We start from the raw sequence: 17476 nt of genomic DNA on the forward strand, positions 1-17476 counted from the left end.
GCAGTACCCCTGATGTCTAAGCCTAGCCCCCATTGGTCTCTGTCGTAAAACACCGAAGTGGCTCCCGGGAATCCGGCAGAAAAGTCGAGACTGTGGGTCAGAAGGATCGACGTTTATCTTAATGCTGACGTAGGAGTCTTTCGTGAGCGAAAAAAGAAGACAGCTGATCGGTATCAAGATATAAATAAAGCACTATTGGTATAATAGCCTGAAGAGATCTATCTAACTGACAAGACACCAAGCATGCCGAACTTATCATGTTGACAGGTAGATTGGTTCATCAAGAGAAAACAGCTTAACCTGGAGCGATCCACATTGCCGTTTATCCCGTCTCGGCAATTTGATCCGAACTTTACGTGTAGGACTAGCCCTATTAATCTGGAGTCCGCGTCTGCTCTGCGAACGGATCGTGCCACTTCAGGTGAAACCCAAAACAGCAGTGGAAAGGGGATAATTACCTCAATTCACTATGAGAAAACTCATGGCCAATATCAGCTGCGTGGAGTATTCTTGATGTGAGTTCTGTTTTACATTTCTCACTACCCTACATCGATTGTAGGATTCATGCTGAAAATCCATCCAGTTTCCCGAGACCCACTTCATCACAGCCATGTCTCACAGACTGATCACAATCACCTTTATCTTCGCGACATTACTGCTCTGTACTATACTATTCACGAGATCATCCCCTCACGTCTCAACATCGCTATCTTTACAAAATCATGCAGCGGTCTTTAGTAACGATCCTCATCTAAACTCAAGACTCGCTCATGCCGAAAAGCTATGGAAACGCTCTATCAAAGCTCGCGAAGAAATGGCCCAAGTAGTTGGCTATGATGCAAAGTTTCCCGACGGATACATGAACCCGTTCAACGTATGGGACTTTGCTCGCCCAAGCTTCTTCTGTCCTCACGATCTTGAGCGCGTTGGGTCAATCAGTGATGGCGGCAAGATAATCTGCGGTATGTCGCGCTATGAGAAGGAATGCCCTGGCCCATCGTCAGACTCAAACAAGGCACGGGAACTCATCGTCTACTCATTCGGGGTGAGTGACGACTCCTCTTTTGAGGCAGAACTACTCCAGCGCACGAATGCTCGTATATGGGGATACGACGGCACCGTTGATAAGTGGGCGCAGCAAGTTCCCGAGTTTATATGGTCGCGTGCCAAATTTCAAAAAGCGATGATTGGAAAGGTATCAGACAGCAAGGCTAGACCGCCTGTGCTTTCGATACAGGATCTTATGAAGATAAATGGGCATTCTTATGTTGATCTTATCAAGATGGACATAGAGGGAGCCGAGTTTGACGCTCTCACGTCGCTGATTGAATCTGTCAAAGAGCAGAGGAAGAATGGAAATGCGACTTTGCCTTTTGGTCAGTTGTTGGTCGAGATGCATCTTAAGAAAGCACCAGAAGGCGTCACGGTTCCAAACGACCTTAGATCCTGGTTGAAGTGGTGGTATTCTCTAGAGGCGATGGGCTTGAGGCCAGTGAGCAATGAGGACAACTGGATTGGCGACAGGGTATATGGTATGCCCAGATTCATGGAGGTACGTCTCATATCTATTTAGCTGTGGCTTACGTCCGATCTTACTGACAATCATTTATAGTACACATTTATCAATGCAATGGATAAGGAGCGGAATTTGTTACTGTGGACATGAAAGATGAAGCCTTAAATTCAAACTATAGACATAATATTTATAAGACCATATAGTTCTGTCAATTCTTAGAACCCTAGCTGAAATCAGGCTGACTTGGGGTCTTGAGGCCACTTGTCCAAAGTAGCCTTCTTTCCAGTCAACGTGACTTCGATCTTCGCTTGCGTAGGCTCATCCAGCAACAGGGTGTAAGTCCCCGGATAAACAACCAAATCACCATTCTCTCCCCTTCGTGCAATGTTATCCAACGTCCACTCAAGTGAGATATCCTTCGTCGAAGATGGCGCGACATCATGCAAGCGACCATAAGCCGCAAGTGTCTTGAGCGGATACGGCTTCGGCCCAACTTCACTCTTGATAAAGACGAGAGACACAAAGTCAGAGGTAATACTACCAGTGTTCTTGATGCTGACTTGAATGGGGGGCAGAGCACAAGTATCAGAGTATTGAGCACTGCAGCCCTTGAGAAGCTTCTGGATGTCAAAGTTCAACTTGTTGGACTTGAACTTGGCTTTGAAGGTAGTGTAGTGGAGTCCAAAGCCATAGGGCAGAACTGCAGTAGAGTACCAGCGATAAGTCCTTCCTGGCAATGACTTGGTAGGTCTCAGGTCCATGTTGGTCATGCCAATTTGCTCAGTGTATTTACTGGGATACTGCGTGACGGGTAGTCGACCCGCTGGACTCTTTCGTCCGGTGAGTAAGTCCATGACCGCAGTACCGCCATCTTGACCAGGGTAGTTTACCCAAAGAATACTGTTGATCTTCTTGTTCTTCAAAAGAGCAGTGTCATCGACTTGATCACCTAGCTGAATCACAACCAATGGCTTGCCGAGACTAGAGAGCTTTTGGAGAAGAGTCAACTGGCTCTCGGGCCAGTCAAGATTTTCGCGGTCTCTGTCCTCGCCTGCGGCTGAAGCGTCGAGACCTCCAAAGTACAGGATGTAATCAGATTTCTTCGCAGCAGCAACAGCATTGGTAGTCCAGTTATCATGGGAGGAGCTGTTCTGCAGTGTTGGGCCCCAGGCCAAGTTGGTGTCAAGACCAAGCTTCTCAGCTGCGTACAGCGGGCTATGGAGGAATGGAGCACGTCCACTATATCCGCCCTGGAGCTTGGATGTGTCGTTGGACCAGAATCCAATCAAAGCAACGCTATCCTTTTTCTTGAGCTTAAGGGGTAGCGTACCATCGTTCTTTAAAAGAACTGCACCCTCGACAGCAGACCTGAGTGCTAGGTCCTGTGCCTCCTTGGTGTTGACATCGGCAAAGCTGAGCGAGTTCCATTGTGCTTTGGCGCCGTCGAAAAAACCAGTATGAACAAGACCTTCGAAAAGACGTTTCAACGAACGATCCATGAGCTTCTCGGTCAAGAGACCTTGCTTATAGGAATCGGAGACGTCGCTGGTAGTAGTATACTCGCAGCTGGAGTCCATTCCATTCTCAAAAGCCACCTGGGCACCTTCAGCGTTCGTCTTGACATACTTGTGATTCTGCCAAATATCCTGCATAGCTCCACAATCACTAGTGATCCAGTTGTTATCTCTTGTCCAGTTCCAGTGCCCTCTGAGGATAGTCTCCTGAAGATACGAGTTTGCGCACGCAGGGATGCCATTGACGGCGTTGTAAGCGCACATGATGGAGCCAACCTTGGCATCGCGAGTACACTCTTGGAAAGGTCTGACGTAGTACTCAGCCAAGTCTTGAGGAATAATCTTGGCATCAAAGTCGTGACGGGTAAAACCTCCCCAATCCTCGAAGTCGTTACCGGCGTAATGCTTGCAAGTCGCAACAATACGTCGCTGCTCCTTATCGCCTTCAAGACCTCTAACGATGTACCGAGCATAGCGGCTGACATGAAGAGCATCTTCACCGGGAGTTTCGGAGCCACGACCCCATCGTGGATCTTTGAAGGGGTTGACATTGGGTGTCCAGAAGTCAACTCCGCGCCAGCCACCGTTGGTGAACGCACGCGCTTCGGTGCCGACGACATTGCCGATGTCATGAATCAAATCATCATCGAAAGCAGCTGCCATGAGAAGAGGCATGGGAAACGATGTGGCGGCGTTGTAGGGAGGGGTATCAGCAAAGCGACCACCTGGAGATCCAGCGAGGCCATGGAGGGCTTCGTTCCACCAGTTGTACCTTGGAAGTCCGATCCTTGGTGCACCAGTTGCATTACTACTCTAAGTCAACTCCGATCCCCAAATAGTGATTATGGGCGAGTGTCTTACCTGACCAGATTGCCCACTTTCTCTTCGGGCGTCAGAGCAGCGACCAAAGCAGCAGCTCTTTTAGCAGGGGATAACGACGTATCGCAAATTCCATTCTTGCTCAGAGGTCCTTTCGTACAGTCGGGCAAGGTGTAAGGCGTAGCAGCTGTAGCTAGCCCATTCAAAAGAGAAAGCGATAAAGCGCTGGCAGCGACCTGAAGATTGAGCAACATTGTGTCACTCGGCCTGAAGAACAACCTTGTCTTGGCCAAAAGCTCTTGTACTCTCTGTGTGCTTTTATACTTTATTACTCACTCGGCTTGATCATTTAATGATCTTCCCATCCGGTTACCGCGGTCATGCATATGCTCATTTGGGGCTCACCATAGCCGAGCAAATAAAAACTCAATGACGCAGTGTTCTCAGAACGGCATATGGAACGATCGGCAATTGTCTAACCCCAGTTGAAGCCTATCGGATATTATCACTGAGTGCGGGGAGCCGCGGGGATGCGGGGAGTAGAGAGTGCAGTTTCAGGCAAAATACGGACTGATGCAACACTATAAATAGCCTAATAGCAAAGCTTTTAATAAAAGCATAATACATTGAAGAATAAGGTCACGATCAGCAGGCGTTTATTGTGGTGGTTGTGTCTATCAGGGTTAGAAAGCTTACGGAGATTAGGAGAAGTTAAATATTGGTGCGCTTGGACTTGAGAAATGCAAAGGGTCACGGCTAATATACAAGAAACCGTCGGGCACTCGGCCCTTTTCAAGCTCGGAAGCCTGATATCGGCTCCTATTTTCTCCCCATTGAGGAGCATTCACCTCGATATACCGCTCGTACGTCCCATCGGCAGCTTTAAAACCACGTGAGCTGATAGCTCTCTGAGGGTTAAAATCTGCACTATCACGATGATGCTGGACGCGGTAATGCACAGGGCTCATACCGTTCTCCAGACGTTACTCAAGTCTGAACCTTATGCGCTCTCTGATAAGTTTGTTGCAAAGGCTCACCCTGTTTCCAATGTGCAAAAGATACTCCAGTCCCGGTTAAAAGGACAGTATCGAGAAGTAGAGAGTCTGGTCGAATCTTATCGACTTCGGAGCATGCTTCAAGACGAGATTATTGTGGGCGAGGGCGCCATACAGGTTTGACTTGTGGTTTTCATACTATTAAACTTGGAATTATAATTTAAGAACTTAATTTAAAAATCAAATCTTCTCTTGTCCTTCCATGCTCAACGCAGCCAGGCAGAGTCTCAAGAGGGAATTAGCTTGACCCGGTTTCTCTTCAATCTTGACCATCCCTAGCTCGATCTCGTGCTCCATGCTCTTCAAGCACTTCAGAGTCTCGTCGAAGCCGCAAGACGACGCAATGCACTTGATCATATGATCCTTGACCTTCCTGGACAGCGGCCGAGCCTCAGCGGTCGCGCTGGCTGGGCACTGTCTAAAGACGACGAGGATTTGACCCCGAAACTCAGGATGCTTCTCAATGCCGCATACGATGGGGAACGAGAACTTGCCCTCGTCCATGTCCTCGGCGAAGCCCTTTTGGGACGCGTAGGCACTGAAGTTCAGATAGTCATCGTGAATCTGGTAGAAGACTACAACCTTTATTACGCGGTCCATTGCACGAACGAGTATGAACTTTATAACATGATGGTAGGTATTCGTTGTGTGTTTCCACTGAGATATTGGTTCTGACTATGACGCTCCAGGTCGACCCATATTAAATCACCAATCTTCTTCCCTCTGGTAAGAACAGCACTGGTATGCCTCTCGCACCTTACGCCGACTCCAACGTCAAGATCAACAACAAGCCGCTCCTCAGTATTTCAGTCGTCTGGATGCTCTAATCATGGCCATGAAGAGCTTTAAGGATCAGAGTTGCATTGAACCATGGAGAGTTCTCTATCCAGATTGTCATATTAACTCCCTGCAGGATGCAATGAACAGCAAGTATAACAATTTCTACCTCCAAGATGCAGAGAAGAGTTCTATTAGCTTTAAAATGTGTTTTCCGGGCTATATCATAACTCCAGAAGGCTCTCGGGAACCCTTTACTTATCAAGGCTATTAATTATAGACCTAGATAAGCTTTTCTTCTCTAGCTCTATAGGTTAGCCTTTAAGGATATACCAAACAAGTATCTCTAAAGTCTTAAATAGTTTAAACATTTATTTTACTTATTAACTAGCCTCAACCTTCCTCCTTTAACTTAGGTTATATGCACTGTATTTGCTAGACTGCTATGGAAGTTTGATCTCCGGATTTTGGATAAAAGTAGAAAATGGATCGACCAGGAAATCTTCCTTATATGGGAGAAAGGACCGTTGGAGTTATAGCAGCCTCGCAATATCATTCTCCGCCCTAAGGGGCAAGTATGGATTAGATTGGTATTGTGTAAGACCTTACATTAAAATCTTTGAGTATTTAGGATGCCGATGTAATCTTAAGGTCCCGCGACTGCTCCCGGTGGGTGAGGTTGAATCGTGTCAGTTTATCAGGAGTGTGTAGATGGTAGTACAATCTTATGATACTATGTGTTGCACGTTGTTTGCCCAATTATTAAAGAGCTGGGAAAAGCTGAAAATAGCAACGGCGTGTTTTTATTGAGTCACGATTGATTCCATGCTCTGAAATAGTCGTCTCCATATCCAACCAGATATTGGCTAACTATGAGCCTGCCAACGCCGCAATTCTACTGATGTAATGTTGAGATATAATGCGCAGCAGGATAGCGATAGATACATTTGCAAAAATATCACCCAACTGGCCAACAGCTGCCGGTCCGTGAAACTCAAATACGCCAAGTGCTGCGTTATCCTCAAAGGTGTTTCCTCCAGATGCCTCAAAGGTGGCGATAGGCCAGCCTTGACCTGAAACAGGGACAAGCTCCCAGCTTCCAAAGTCACTCTCGGAAAAGGCTTTAACTATCTGTCTCAGTGTTGATGTTTGTTGTGCCTTCTTCTTTCTCCACTGCCACCTCTGAGAGGTACCATTGACCTCGACATCAAACGGCCAGGTTGCGCCATCGTTAAACATACTCGTCTCCACGAAGTTTGCTTGAAAGCCATCAAAGGTGATGGTACTTTTGCTGCTGAAAGTATGCCGACTCTCTATAGTACAGATAGGCAAATTCTCAGATGCATATGGACCCTCTTTGATCTTGAGCCTGCTGCTAGAGAACATCTTTGCAGAGTAGGCTACTGTGCCATTGAGCTGAGCGCCAAGCTGGAGACAACTGGTGCCGCCGCTGGTCATGACATTCCAGATATGGAACTTGGCGGAAAGTTTGGTGAAGCCTACACGAGGGTAGTAGATTGGTGGTCCATGCAGGCCAGAAGGTCCTGGTGCAGGTGGATAGATGGGTTGTTGGTAACCGGGTGGAGGTGTGTCGGGATGTGCCTGATAGTATGGATGATAACCTGCCGGGGCCTGGTTCGTATTGGTGCCAGGCGGAGGGCTAGGTGGTGGATAATAGTTGGGATAGTTAGACATGCTGGTGGGATTATTGGCACTGTAGATATTCCTGGACTGTAAACGTCTGTTGTTGGTGAGGGTTTAGGAGGATGTATATGAGAGAAGAGTAGGATAAGCCTTTCAATGTCTAGACCAGTGCAGTAGCTGAATAAAACGATAGCTGATCTGGGAAGATCGTTAATCTAAATAGTTTTCTCACTTTCTCTTAGTTTCACCATTGATCGCGAGATGATCCGTTTTCAAGATTTGAGTGGGTCTTAGCTTAGGTTAAAGCTTACCCTTTTGGGTAAAATCGTGCGCCGTGAGTCAGCTTGTGAAACCTCAAATGGTGCTGATGAATCATGGCTGAGTGCTAGTTTACTAATCAGCAGTCAATTTGACCCTCTTGTCAACACCAGAGGGTGCCACTACCAAAGATAGGTGACGGAAAGTTCAAGAATACTTGGTAGCTACTGACATACACTAATGGACAGTTTTCGTTGAAAACATTCCTAGTTTAAAATATTTGGTCTGCTCACGTGCATACTAAATCTCTTGAAGGATGTTTTTTAATCCTCAGAATTACATAAATAGCAATACCGATTAGTTCTTGCCATCCCATGCGGACCTCAACAGCTCATCGACTTTCGTAAACTTATAATCAGGGAACTTCCGATTCCACTCATCCGAGACAGTCCAAGCTCCACGGTGGAAAGCAGTCAGTGTACCGATAACCACCATCTTTGAGAAAGCTTCCACCTGGTCCTGAGGAACAGATGGCAGTGGAAGTCTGGGATAATTATCTGTCTTGAGTTCTCCAGCGGCGAGGTCTTCCATCTTGAGCCACTCGATAGCGAAGGGTTCTCCTATGTAAAGTCAGTACCTTTGTTTACTTTTGTTTGGCCGGTTTGCTGACCTCGCAGTTCTTCTCCAACTTTTAGAAGCTGACGAATAGAGATTCGATCACCGCTGATACCTCCTACCACCGGCCACTCGCCCTCAAAGTCGATAGCCCGAGTGACGATGTTGGCAATGTCTTCGACACTTGTATAGGTGATCTCGTCGTCAAGTGTACCTTCGACAACTATCGCATGTCTTTTGACGAAATCGATATTGACGACGGTAGTGGTGATGTACTTTGCAGTCTTGTACGGGTGGCAAAGGTAATCCATAAAGCCACCGGGCTGGAAGAGTGAATACTCGATAACCTAATTGACCAAGTTAGTTCCTGTAATGAAGAGAGTATCTGGGCTATGCTACCTTTCTATCAAAGTTCAGGCTCTTGAGATACTCTCTGATCTCAATCTTTCCGCTGTACCATGACATAACATCGAGCGAGTCTGCCAGTTTGGCTCCTCTGAAGCATAGTCAGTTGAAATGATGCTTGTCACTGCTTGATGGAAAACTCACGTTGCCCACTCAGATGGGGCGAACCTCTTCACGCCAGCTTCAACAGCTGCGTCAATAAGTCGCTTTTGGGTCTCATTACCGGGATCCAAGTGAACGGCAAGGAAAGAAAGAACGGTTTCAACGCCGCGAAACAACCCAACGAGTTCCGCCTTGTTTTTGTAATCAGTTTGAATCCAGGTGACACCTGGGAGCTCAGGAAATGCAGATGGTTCCTAGGCTTGTCAGTTGCTAGGGTTACCGGCAGGTTATGATTCGACATACCTTGCGGACGAGTGCAATAATTTCGTGCTTCCCAGTAGCGACAAGCCTGTCGACGATTTCTCTAGCGAGCTCTGGAGAAGTTCAGTAATTGGCAGAGTGAAATGGAAGGGCTAAACATACCGCTTGAAGCTCCTGCGATAGCGATTCTGACCATGCTGATTGACTTCTAAGGATGATTGAGTGATATTTGTGAACTCTGTGATCCTCATCTATTTTTGTAAAGTGAAAAGTTTCTCATCTTTATAGGTAAACCTTCGCCATGACAGGGGAATCTCTTCATTAGTCAATTTCTGGTCCCGGGCAGACATTTTATCCCGAACACGTAACCTCAATCCTCCAACCTTTTGGTGATACTGAGTCGGCCTGAGCTATCCCCGACGGTTACGTGATCGGGGTAATCAGTGCCATTACCCACCCAATCAGGACAAGGCATCTCGGCTTACTACTCCGCTTCAATCTGACAAATCCAATATCTGGTCTGCGGTTTGGACAAACATTATTTTCGTAGACTAATGAATAATTCCAAGAGCTTTCGAAGAAGGGAACATGGGTACCGCAGAGCCTCAGGATGAACTGACTGTAAGTTGCTTTCTGTGAGAAATAGCTAGACTATTCTTGTCAAAAACGACCGGGTCCTCGCGCTAACATGTTACAGCGCCGTCGCGAGCGAGGCCGACGCTCCCAAGCAGCTTTTCGCAAGCGTCAAGCCCAGTCGACCCATGCGCTAGCAAACCAAAATGCCCGTCTTAAGCAGAGCATTCAGAGACTACTTGATGCAGCTCGAGGCGATGAACGACCCGAGATGCTTGGCATCTTTCGTGACCTCGCATTGGCTGCTGAACTAGAAGTCCCTGCAAAAATCCCACCTGATGAAGGACAGCCTTCAAATGTTGGGTCAATGAGTGGAGAGACTGCCACTTCTGACGCAAGTGACCCGCGGATCTTGTTTAGCGATGTACATCTGCCGTCGACTCCCTCGCAAGCAACACAGTATCGGCTGGAGTGCAGTATGTGGCTAGACCCACTACATTACCTACGCGTCTCGCTTCCTCCCCAAGATATCTTGCCATACCTCGGTGTAGGTGCGGAGACATTTGCGGGCCTTCTCTTCTGGTCAGTCATGGAGCATTACCAGACAGTATGCACGCAACACAACTCCAAAACAGTCATCCAAAAAGGTCTGAAGCATTCCAAAGCCACGCAAGATATCAAGCCCTCTTTTATCGAAACCATGGCAAAGGCAAGGGTTGAGTATAAGCAAACGGGTTCCATTAGCCAAGCACATGCTGTCGCCGCTGAAAAGGATCTGGGACTTGTACTTTGCAGTCTCATAGAAACAGAGTATCGTTCCACGGGCAAGGATCCAGATCAGTGGCTGTCATGTAACGGGATTGAGAAACGACTCATGAAAACATTGAGTGATGAAGCATTGGAGACTTTGAGAAAGGCCGCACTGGGAGAAGGGAATGCAGTGTTGCACTATCTGCTGGAAGACGTCAAGTGTAGGCTGTACGATAGCTGTGTCTGCTTTGGGGACGGACCTCGATGGAACGTCGATGTCGTTGATCAGCTATTTACTCCTTTTATAAGACGTGGAATGGAAGGGTAAATGGTAATATCTTTTGCAGTTGCCCTTAAGCATAGCATCTCCTTATCCCTGTTGAGTAAGGCGACTATGTTCAAGCGGCAAAGTATTAATGTTTTAGTGCACTATGGCCAATCTCGACAACGTTTACTAAGCTAGACATGATGGAGCTGCACGCGATTGGAAGATGAGAAATTTCTATTTGCTCCAGCAGATGATACGGCCTTTTATATCAAATACGACGACTAAACATGGCCGTTTGTAGGGTCAGTAACGAGACCGTCGTCCTTGAACTTATACCTCTCCTCCAGATCCCAGTACTTATTGAATCCAACACCTTCGCAAACTTCACTGTATGAAAGAATCATAGGCGGCTTTCCCACGGTCATACTCTTCTTGAGTTCTTCCAAGGTCTCGCGAATACTCTTGAGCTTAGCAGCAACAAGAGTCCAGGGGTATGCCACAGCACAGAATCCTAGTTCTGCGAGGTCCTTCGCTGACAGATTCTCGGTCTTTCCTCCTTCAATGACTAACACAATAAGTTGGCACGAATGAGAATGATTGGAGCCAGATCACAGCCAAGGGGCGTAACTTACTGTTTGCAAATGTGGGGATGCCAATCTCTTCTACACATCGCCGCATAGCCTCGCGATCGGGAAGGGCCTCAACAAAAACGGCATCGACGCCGATTCTCTTGAACTCTTTGGCACGACTCAAGGCCTCTTCCCAGCCGTGGATCAGAGCGTCGGTTCTCGCAAGGACGAAAATATCCTTGCCTTGATCTCGAGCGTCGCAAGCCGCCTGAATACGGGCATATGCCTCACCACGAGAGACAACAGACTTTCCCTTGGTATGACCACAGCCTGAGGCAGTTAGCTCTAGACCATCCAGGTAAATTTCAAGACTTACGCTTTGGCCAGGTTTGATCCTCAATCATGATTCCAGCGGCGCCGGCATGGGCATAACTCTCCACGGTTCTTTTAACGTTGAGCGGGCTACCGTAGCCTGTATCTCCATCTGCCATGACAGGGACAGAGACCTGCCGCACGGTTTCCTGAATCTTATCGCACACCTCAGCCATTGCGATATAACCAGTGTCAGGCAGACCGTAGGCACTAGATACAGCATATCCAGCGAGGAAGATCATTGGAAAACCAGCTTCCTCGCAGAGCCGTGATGAAAGACCGTCATAGCTGCAGCAGTGGGCAAGGATCTTTGTAGGGTCATTATGGGCTTCGAGCATCATGGTGCGGAGAGCTGACGCCTGGACGGATGGGATCTTGCCGCGGACGTTTTTCAGAGTGCCCGTTACATCCACGATCTGTCCAGCCTTGCCAGGCTTTTGCAGGGTTGGTGCATTGAACTGGAAGGGGTAGGGGGTGCTGTTGACGATGGACTTGGACATTGTGAATGGGAGTATTTGATGCTGAGATGTGGTGTTGGGATGATGAGATGACTGATGATAAACAGTCGAAATGGAGACGTTTAATGAACATCTTATATACATAAAGCCTAGGGATAGGCAAAGGTTCGGCGCTGGTCGAGATTCGGATATGCTCGGAAAGTGACGGATACTCGTCTATCCGGAGCAGAGCACGCTCCGGATATAAGGAGGGCTCCCCCGGATAGTTCTCAGAGAATCTGGGGTATGCGGGGACCCCGCATCTTGGATCGGGAAGCATCTGGACCCGAGATCAGATGCCCCCCTTTCTGTGAGCTACAAACCTTGAATCCCGGAGACTGACGGGATCTGTCGATGATAGAGTCAAAGCGCTTCAAAAGTGACAGTCCAGCTCTCGACTACTAAAACCCACTGAAATCCTCGAGAAGTATCCATCCCGAACTCCCAATTCATCAAGCTTCATCTACATCTCCAATTCGCCTTTCGGTACACCCTCATGATGAATCACCCAGAGTCTGAGCACAAGATGTCCTTGGGCGCAGAGGAACTTGAACATGCAGCAGAGCACCAAGACCAGCAACGCGTTGACGTTCCCGAAGAGGCCAACAAGCGTATCAAGAATACAGTAAGCTACTACCAGTGCTACATATAGTAATTCTACTAACAGTCACCTAGTTTGACCGCCGTCTTCTTCCCATCGTTTGCTGCCTATACATCCTATCCTATCTCGACCGAGGAAATATCGGCAACGCCAAAACTGCCGGTGCAAAGGGTGACCTAGGCCTCAGCGACTCTGAATGGGCCTGGGTCCTCAACGCGTTCTACATCTGCTACGTTTGCTTCGAGTGGACCAGCCTATTCTGGAAGATCTTCCCTGCGAGCAAATACGTCGCCGCGCTTTGCGTTTGGTAAGCAAGCCTCTATCTCGTATTGCATAGGCACTGACGGTGTGTTTCTTGTAGTTGGGGAACGGCAGCCATGTGCGCTGGTGCCGCGCAGAACCTCGGCGGACTTATTGCTACCCGAGCGCTGCTTGGTGTATTCGAGGCTGCGTTTGGTGCTGGTGCACCGTACTTCCTGTCTTTGTTCTACCGTCGTGATGAGCTGGGCTTTCGTGTTTCTCTCCTACTTGGAATGTCGCCATTAGCCAATTGCTTCGCTTCTGCGTTGGCTTACGGAATCACCCATATCAGTGGCTCATTGGAGCCTTGGAGATACCTCTTCATCATCGGTACGTTGAAAAGTCTGCTCAGCTGTCTGGGTCACAGCTTTCTGACTAGTCTGTTACTATAGAGGGTGCCCCCACTGTAGCTTTCTCCATCGTCGTTTGGTTCTTCTTAGCAGATTCCCCAGACAGGGCCAAATACCTGTCTGAGAAAGATTCCACCTACGCTGTTGAGCGGCTCCAGGTTCGCGATCGCACCAAGAAGACTGGAGTACGCTGGAACCAAATATTTGCTGGCCTGGCAGACTACCAGAACTACATCCATACCGTCATTCATTTCTGCTGCAACTACTCTTTCGCCGGCCTTTCTAACTTTCTCCCGACAATTGTCCGCGATATGGGCTACTCATCCGTCACTGCACAGGGCCTCACTGCGCCGCCATACTTTCTAGCCTTCCTTTGCTGCGTACTGGCAGCTTTGGTGAGTGACAGGTATGGTAAGAGAGGATATGTTGTCAGCGGTAGCGCGCTCATTGGCTTTATTGGCTACCTCATGCTGGTCGTTGTTCAGGATGAGTCCAAGAGGGCAACCCGTTATGCCGCCATCTTTCTAGCATCCTGTGGAGTCTTCCCTGCGCTTTGCATCAACATCACCTGGCTGCTGAATAATCAAGGAGGAGACTCTAAGAAGGGTGCTGGACTAGCGATTCTAGCTACCTTTGGTCAATGCTCCTCCTTTGTTAGCAGTGTTGTTTTCCCCAGTTCTGACGGGTAAGTGTCTCTTTTGCCCGAGTATCTTCTTTCAAAACCTCATACTTGGGCGTTCGTATACTAACACTATGCTTTACCAGACCTCTTTACCTTCGGGGTACCGCCATTGGCTGTGGACTAACCGGACTCATTTCTATTCTTGCATTAGGCCTGCACTTTGCTTTGGAACGTGAGAACAAGAGAAGAGACCGTAAATATGGCCCCGTCGATTCCGATTTGGCTGTTGATGTTACGGAGCTTGGTGATAAGAACAAGAACTTTCGCTACCTCACATAGCATAGTGGTTTGTTCTGATTTGTTGGAATGGTGGAAGATTCTTCCAACAAGTTGGCTTGCTTGTGTGTGATCCATTACATAGTTTGTTAGTTATTCAATTCAATAGTACAAAATTGATCTCTGCAGCATTACAATCATATGCTTGGCCTTTTTTGTCGTTGGATAGGATACATCATGTACGCTCAATTTACAGAGAATCAACACGCATCCAATCTTTATTATCTGTATTTTTCATCCGGAAGCCATTTCTCGAGCCAGATTTCTCAAGTTGCCCCAAAGTGATCCGGGACCGAACCCGTCAATTCCCCGCACGATGCCAAGCTAGCCCGCTGGATTAGTCCCATTCGATGCTAGTTATGCCGTCACCTGGTGATCAGCGGACATTCGTCGGGGAGGTACTTATATCCGTCACCATCCGCCACTTTCCGATTCTCAAGATTCCCAGACAATTGACCACCGAACGACTCCCCTCGGCCAGAAAGGCACCAATGGATGCTGACGCACAAACCCAACCCACTTTGCCTGATAGTGACGGCCCCTCTCGCAGACGACGTGTGCGTGATTTCCGCCGGGGCTACCAGGCTTGCGAGTTATGTCGGAAAAAGAAGATTCGCTGTATCGTTGACAAACCTGGCGTGCCATGCTTGAGGTGTCAAAGAGAAGTCAAAGAATGCGTATTTAGCGATGAACGCTCTCATCGGAAGCGGAACAAGACTCTTAGCAAAAGAGCATCATCGAAAGAAGGTGTGTATCTATGCTGGGCCTCAGATCCCATCACACTCTGCAACCCATTTTGCTGACGTGGTTTTATCCCCAACCAGCTCTGGGCTCAGAACATGGTACTACCATGGTGAGCACCTCGCCGGCTCCAGCCAATCTGAGCGAAGACACATTTACTCAAGAACCATCACAGGTGCTCGACGATAGTAATGATCTGACATTGCCAGACATTTCTTTATCGGGCAGCAATGAACTGCCAGGACTGGCCCATGATCTGCCTCAACATCAGCAACAGAGTGTTATGAACGAAACTTCACCGTCTATGAGCTCCACAGGACCTGCTGGTGACCTCACTACTACACTTGTTTCGAACGGGAATGACGCACTGCGGCTTTTGTACCAACCTGCGATCGAAAACGCCAACAAGGAGGGTGCTTCACCTAGCAATCAAGGGCCCATATCACGACATACACTGCATCTTATCGGAGAGACATCGAGTCCTAGGACAACCGCCTCCATCAGTACATCCAGGCCTACCTATGTCTCTCCTACTACTCCCAATCCCTTGACGGTATGGCGGTCCTTCCGCTTTGTCAGAATGGGTTGGTTCACCGCTGAAGAGGCAGTCAGATATATCGACTTGTAAGTATCGTCGTTCAAGATGGAGCGAAAGACATGATGATTAATGACTCATTGGCAGGTTCCAGCAGAATCTAGCACCGCTATCCCCTGTATCGAAAGGCTTTGACCTGAGCCATGAAAGACACTACAGGCTCATCACACAAGAGCCTCTACTCTGCTGTGTAATCTTGATGATATCATCGCGGTACCACGTCTTAGTCGGTCACGGTGGTCTGGCCAGAAGTACCATTATTCATCATCGATTATGGGAGCACTGTCAGCATCTCGTCATGAGAATCATCTTTGGCCAAGAAAAGCGATCCAAGGCAAAGACAAGAACGAGGGGCTCTATCGAAGCTCTTCTGCTGATCATAGAGTGGCACCCACAGGCGATACACCTGCCGCCGGCTTCAGATGGCTGGGACTCGTCTACTTTGCTCACCGACTTAGATCCTCGGGATGATCAGTTCGATAACCAAGCAGACGACACTAATGACAATGAAGCCCAGTGGTTAAGAGATGTTATCCTCCCCGCCAAGACGTCTGATCGTATGTCTTGGATGCTGCTGGGCTGTGTGCAGTCTTTGGCTCTTGAACTCGGACTCTGCGATGATGGCGAAAGAGTTGACACGTCTACACAGCCACCAGGATTCAAAGCTGAGCAGACGAGGTTACTTGATCTTCTATATATCTTTCTGGAGCAGCAATCCAGTCGACTAGGATGTCCTTCTATGATGCCGACGTCTGTCTCGCGCTTCATGTCAGAGCCTTCGACAAGAGACGGGCAGGGCGATTCATCCACATTGACAGCATGGCTCGACCTGACTAATCTTACACGAACCATCATCGATGTTTTATGTCCATCGGCTGCAGGGATTCGAGAAATTCTTAGTAGCTGCAGATACATAAACATCATCAAACACTTTCAGAAACAGCTCGCGGGCTGGAAGACAACTCATCTCAGTCACGAGAGTGAGCACACGCCTTCTTCTTTCCCAAATTATCCTGTACTAACCGTTTGTCGCTTCAGCTTTATCATCTCATGCATGCGAGGACTTGACAATTGAGTTTAATTATCTCCGTGCTTTCATGAATTCGTTTGGCATCCAAGCCGCCGTTGATCGAGTCCTTGGTAGAAGACCGCCAAACTCGATCGATACCGATGTTCTCCAGTCATCCATCACGGCAACAGATTATTCTTTCATCAAAGAAGTCATTAATTCATCATGCCAGGCTCTCGAGTCAGTAAACAGGCTATTCGAGGCTGGTACGCTCCGGTACTGTCCCGTTCGAGTATTCCTTCGCATCATCATGGCTTCCATCTTCCTTCTAAAAGCTCTGAGTCTTGGAATTCGAACAACAGATCTAGAGACGTCTCTTGGAATATTGGAAAGAAGTATCCGAGCTCTTCGGAATAGTAGTCTCGACGAGATGCATCTAGCTTCTCGGTATGGAGAGTTGCTGGACATGCATCTAGAGAGGTATAGGCAAAGCATGGTCCCAACTACGATTCCTCAGGGGATTCGTACAGTGGACCAAACCTCCCAATGGATATTCGACAACAGCGTACCGCCAGTAGATGATTCCCTAGGAGATCTGTCAATGCCGGCTGTGGATGACTGGCTTGCACTGCCATTTGATCCTAGCATGGCTCCATTCGGCTTCGCCACTGATGACCCCGACATGGCCGAGCCAGAAGATAGGTCATGGGATTTCTTGTGGAGCTTACCAAACGTGTAATTCTTTGATTCGATCATCACTTTGATACAACGCGAATTGAGGTACAGCTGTCGGGTCTTCAATTTACAGATTGGGTTGTTCTGTTTAGGCAGGAGGATGTACAAGCATCGTTGGGAAGAATGTTAAGATATCTTGGATTGTCAAGTATTAAATGATCAATTAAAATTATATATAGAAGTGAAAACACC

The 17476-nt window shown here is 48.0% G+C and overlaps 9 protein-coding genes across 9 annotated transcripts; 4 read left to right on the plus strand and 5 right to left on the minus strand.

Moving 5' to 3' along the window:
• Positions 1 to 408: 408 nt before the first annotated feature.
• Positions 409 to 1818, plus strand: FOBCDRAFT_213617 (uncharacterized protein). Its single transcript, XM_031194910.3, has 2 exons — positions 409 to 1552; positions 1613 to 1818. Exons 1-2 carry the CDS (start codon positions 611 to 613, stop codon positions 1664 to 1666), a joined length of 996 nt encoding a protein of 331 aa, XP_031029648.2. The 5' UTR covers positions 409 to 610; the 3' UTR covers positions 1667 to 1818.
• On the minus strand, positions 1750 to 4103 carry FOBCDRAFT_236102 (glycoside hydrolase superfamily; the record flags this gene model as incomplete). Its single annotated transcript, XM_059610045.1, has 3 exons — positions 1750 to 3337; positions 3497 to 3838; positions 3892 to 4103. The coding sequence occupies 3 exons, from the start codon at positions 4101 to 4103 to the stop codon at positions 1750 to 1752; spliced, it is 2142 nt and encodes a 713-aa protein (XP_059463970.1).
• A 981-nt stretch (positions 4104 to 5084) lies between these two features.
• FOBCDRAFT_268232 (uncharacterized protein) lies at positions 5085 to 5504 on the minus strand (the record flags this gene model as incomplete). The annotated part of the gene is made up of 1 exon (XM_059611409.1): positions 5085 to 5504. One exon carries the CDS (start codon positions 5502 to 5504, stop codon positions 5085 to 5087), a length of 420 nt encoding a protein of 139 aa, XP_059466648.1.
• Positions 5505 to 6551: 1047 nt separating this feature from the next.
• On the minus strand, positions 6552 to 7376 carry FOBCDRAFT_256379 (uncharacterized protein; the record flags this gene model as incomplete). Its single annotated transcript, XM_031194912.3, has 1 exon — positions 6552 to 7376. One exon carries the CDS (start codon positions 7374 to 7376, stop codon positions 6552 to 6554), a length of 825 nt encoding a protein of 274 aa, XP_031029650.3.
• Positions 7377 to 7940: 564 nt separating this feature from the next.
• Positions 7941 to 9322, minus strand: FOBCDRAFT_153580 (uncharacterized protein; the record flags this gene model as incomplete). Its single annotated transcript, XM_031194914.3, has 6 exons — positions 9129 to 9322; positions 9009 to 9079; positions 8748 to 8959; positions 8598 to 8694; positions 8254 to 8545; positions 7941 to 8203 (listed from the first exon to the last, which is right to left on the minus strand). Exons 1-6 carry the CDS (start codon positions 9160 to 9162, stop codon positions 7941 to 7943), a joined length of 969 nt encoding a protein of 322 aa, XP_031029652.2. The 5' UTR covers positions 9163 to 9322.
• A 201-nt stretch (positions 9323 to 9523) lies between these two features.
• Positions 9524 to 10763, plus strand: FOBCDRAFT_247436 (uncharacterized protein). Its single transcript, XM_031194915.3, has 2 exons — positions 9524 to 9587; positions 9664 to 10763. The coding sequence occupies exons 1-2, from the start codon at positions 9555 to 9557 to the stop codon at positions 10615 to 10617; spliced, it is 987 nt and encodes a 328-aa protein (XP_031029653.2). The 5' UTR covers positions 9524 to 9554; the 3' UTR covers positions 10618 to 10763.
• A 75-nt stretch (positions 10764 to 10838) lies between these two features.
• FOBCDRAFT_175232 (Pyruvate/Phosphoenolpyruvate kinase-like domain-containing protein) lies at positions 10839 to 11998 on the minus strand (the record flags this gene model as incomplete). Its single annotated transcript, XM_031194916.2, has 3 exons — positions 10839 to 11122; positions 11190 to 11456; positions 11503 to 11998. The coding sequence occupies 3 exons, from the start codon at positions 11996 to 11998 to the stop codon at positions 10839 to 10841; spliced, it is 1047 nt and encodes a 348-aa protein (XP_031029654.2).
• Positions 11999 to 12325: 327 nt separating this feature from the next.
• FOBCDRAFT_175235 (major facilitator superfamily domain-containing protein) lies at positions 12326 to 14207 on the plus strand (the record flags this gene model as incomplete). The annotated part of the gene is made up of 5 exons (XM_031194917.3): positions 12326 to 12620; positions 12671 to 12903; positions 12958 to 13226; positions 13289 to 13931; positions 14012 to 14207. Exons 1-5 carry the CDS (start codon positions 12492 to 12494, stop codon positions 14205 to 14207), a joined length of 1470 nt encoding a protein of 489 aa, XP_031029655.2. The 5' UTR covers positions 12326 to 12491.
• Positions 14208 to 14695: 488 nt separating this feature from the next.
• On the plus strand, positions 14696 to 17288 carry FOBCDRAFT_175236 (uncharacterized protein; the record flags this gene model as incomplete). Its single annotated transcript, XM_031194918.3, has 4 exons — positions 14696 to 14951; positions 15029 to 15569; positions 15628 to 16520; positions 16579 to 17288. The coding sequence occupies 4 exons, from the start codon at positions 14696 to 14698 to the stop codon at positions 17286 to 17288; spliced, it is 2400 nt and encodes a 799-aa protein (XP_031029656.3).
• Between the last annotated feature and the right edge of the window lie 188 nt (positions 17289 to 17476).

This window comes from Fusarium oxysporum, chromosome I (assembly GCF_013085055.1).
Source record: "Fusarium oxysporum Fo47 chromosome I, complete sequence".
NCBI lineage: Eukaryota > Fungi > Ascomycota > Sordariomycetes > Hypocreales > Nectriaceae > Fusarium > Fusarium oxysporum.

Coding starts and splice junctions, on each gene's coding strand:
- FOBCDRAFT_213617 (XM_031194910.3), top strand. CDS start 611: ATGTCTCACAGACTGATCACAATCACCTTTATCTTCGCGACATTACTG. Junction 1,553..1,612: donor GTATGCCCAGATTCATGGAG/GTACGTCTCATA, acceptor AATCATTTATAG/TACACATTTATCAATGCAAT.
- FOBCDRAFT_247436 (XM_031194915.3), top strand. CDS start 9,555: ATGGGTACCGCAGAGCCTCAGGATGAACTGACT. Junction 9,588..9,663: donor AGCCTCAGGATGAACTGACT/GTAAGTTGCTTT, acceptor AACATGTTACAG/CGCCGTCGCGAGCGAGGCCG.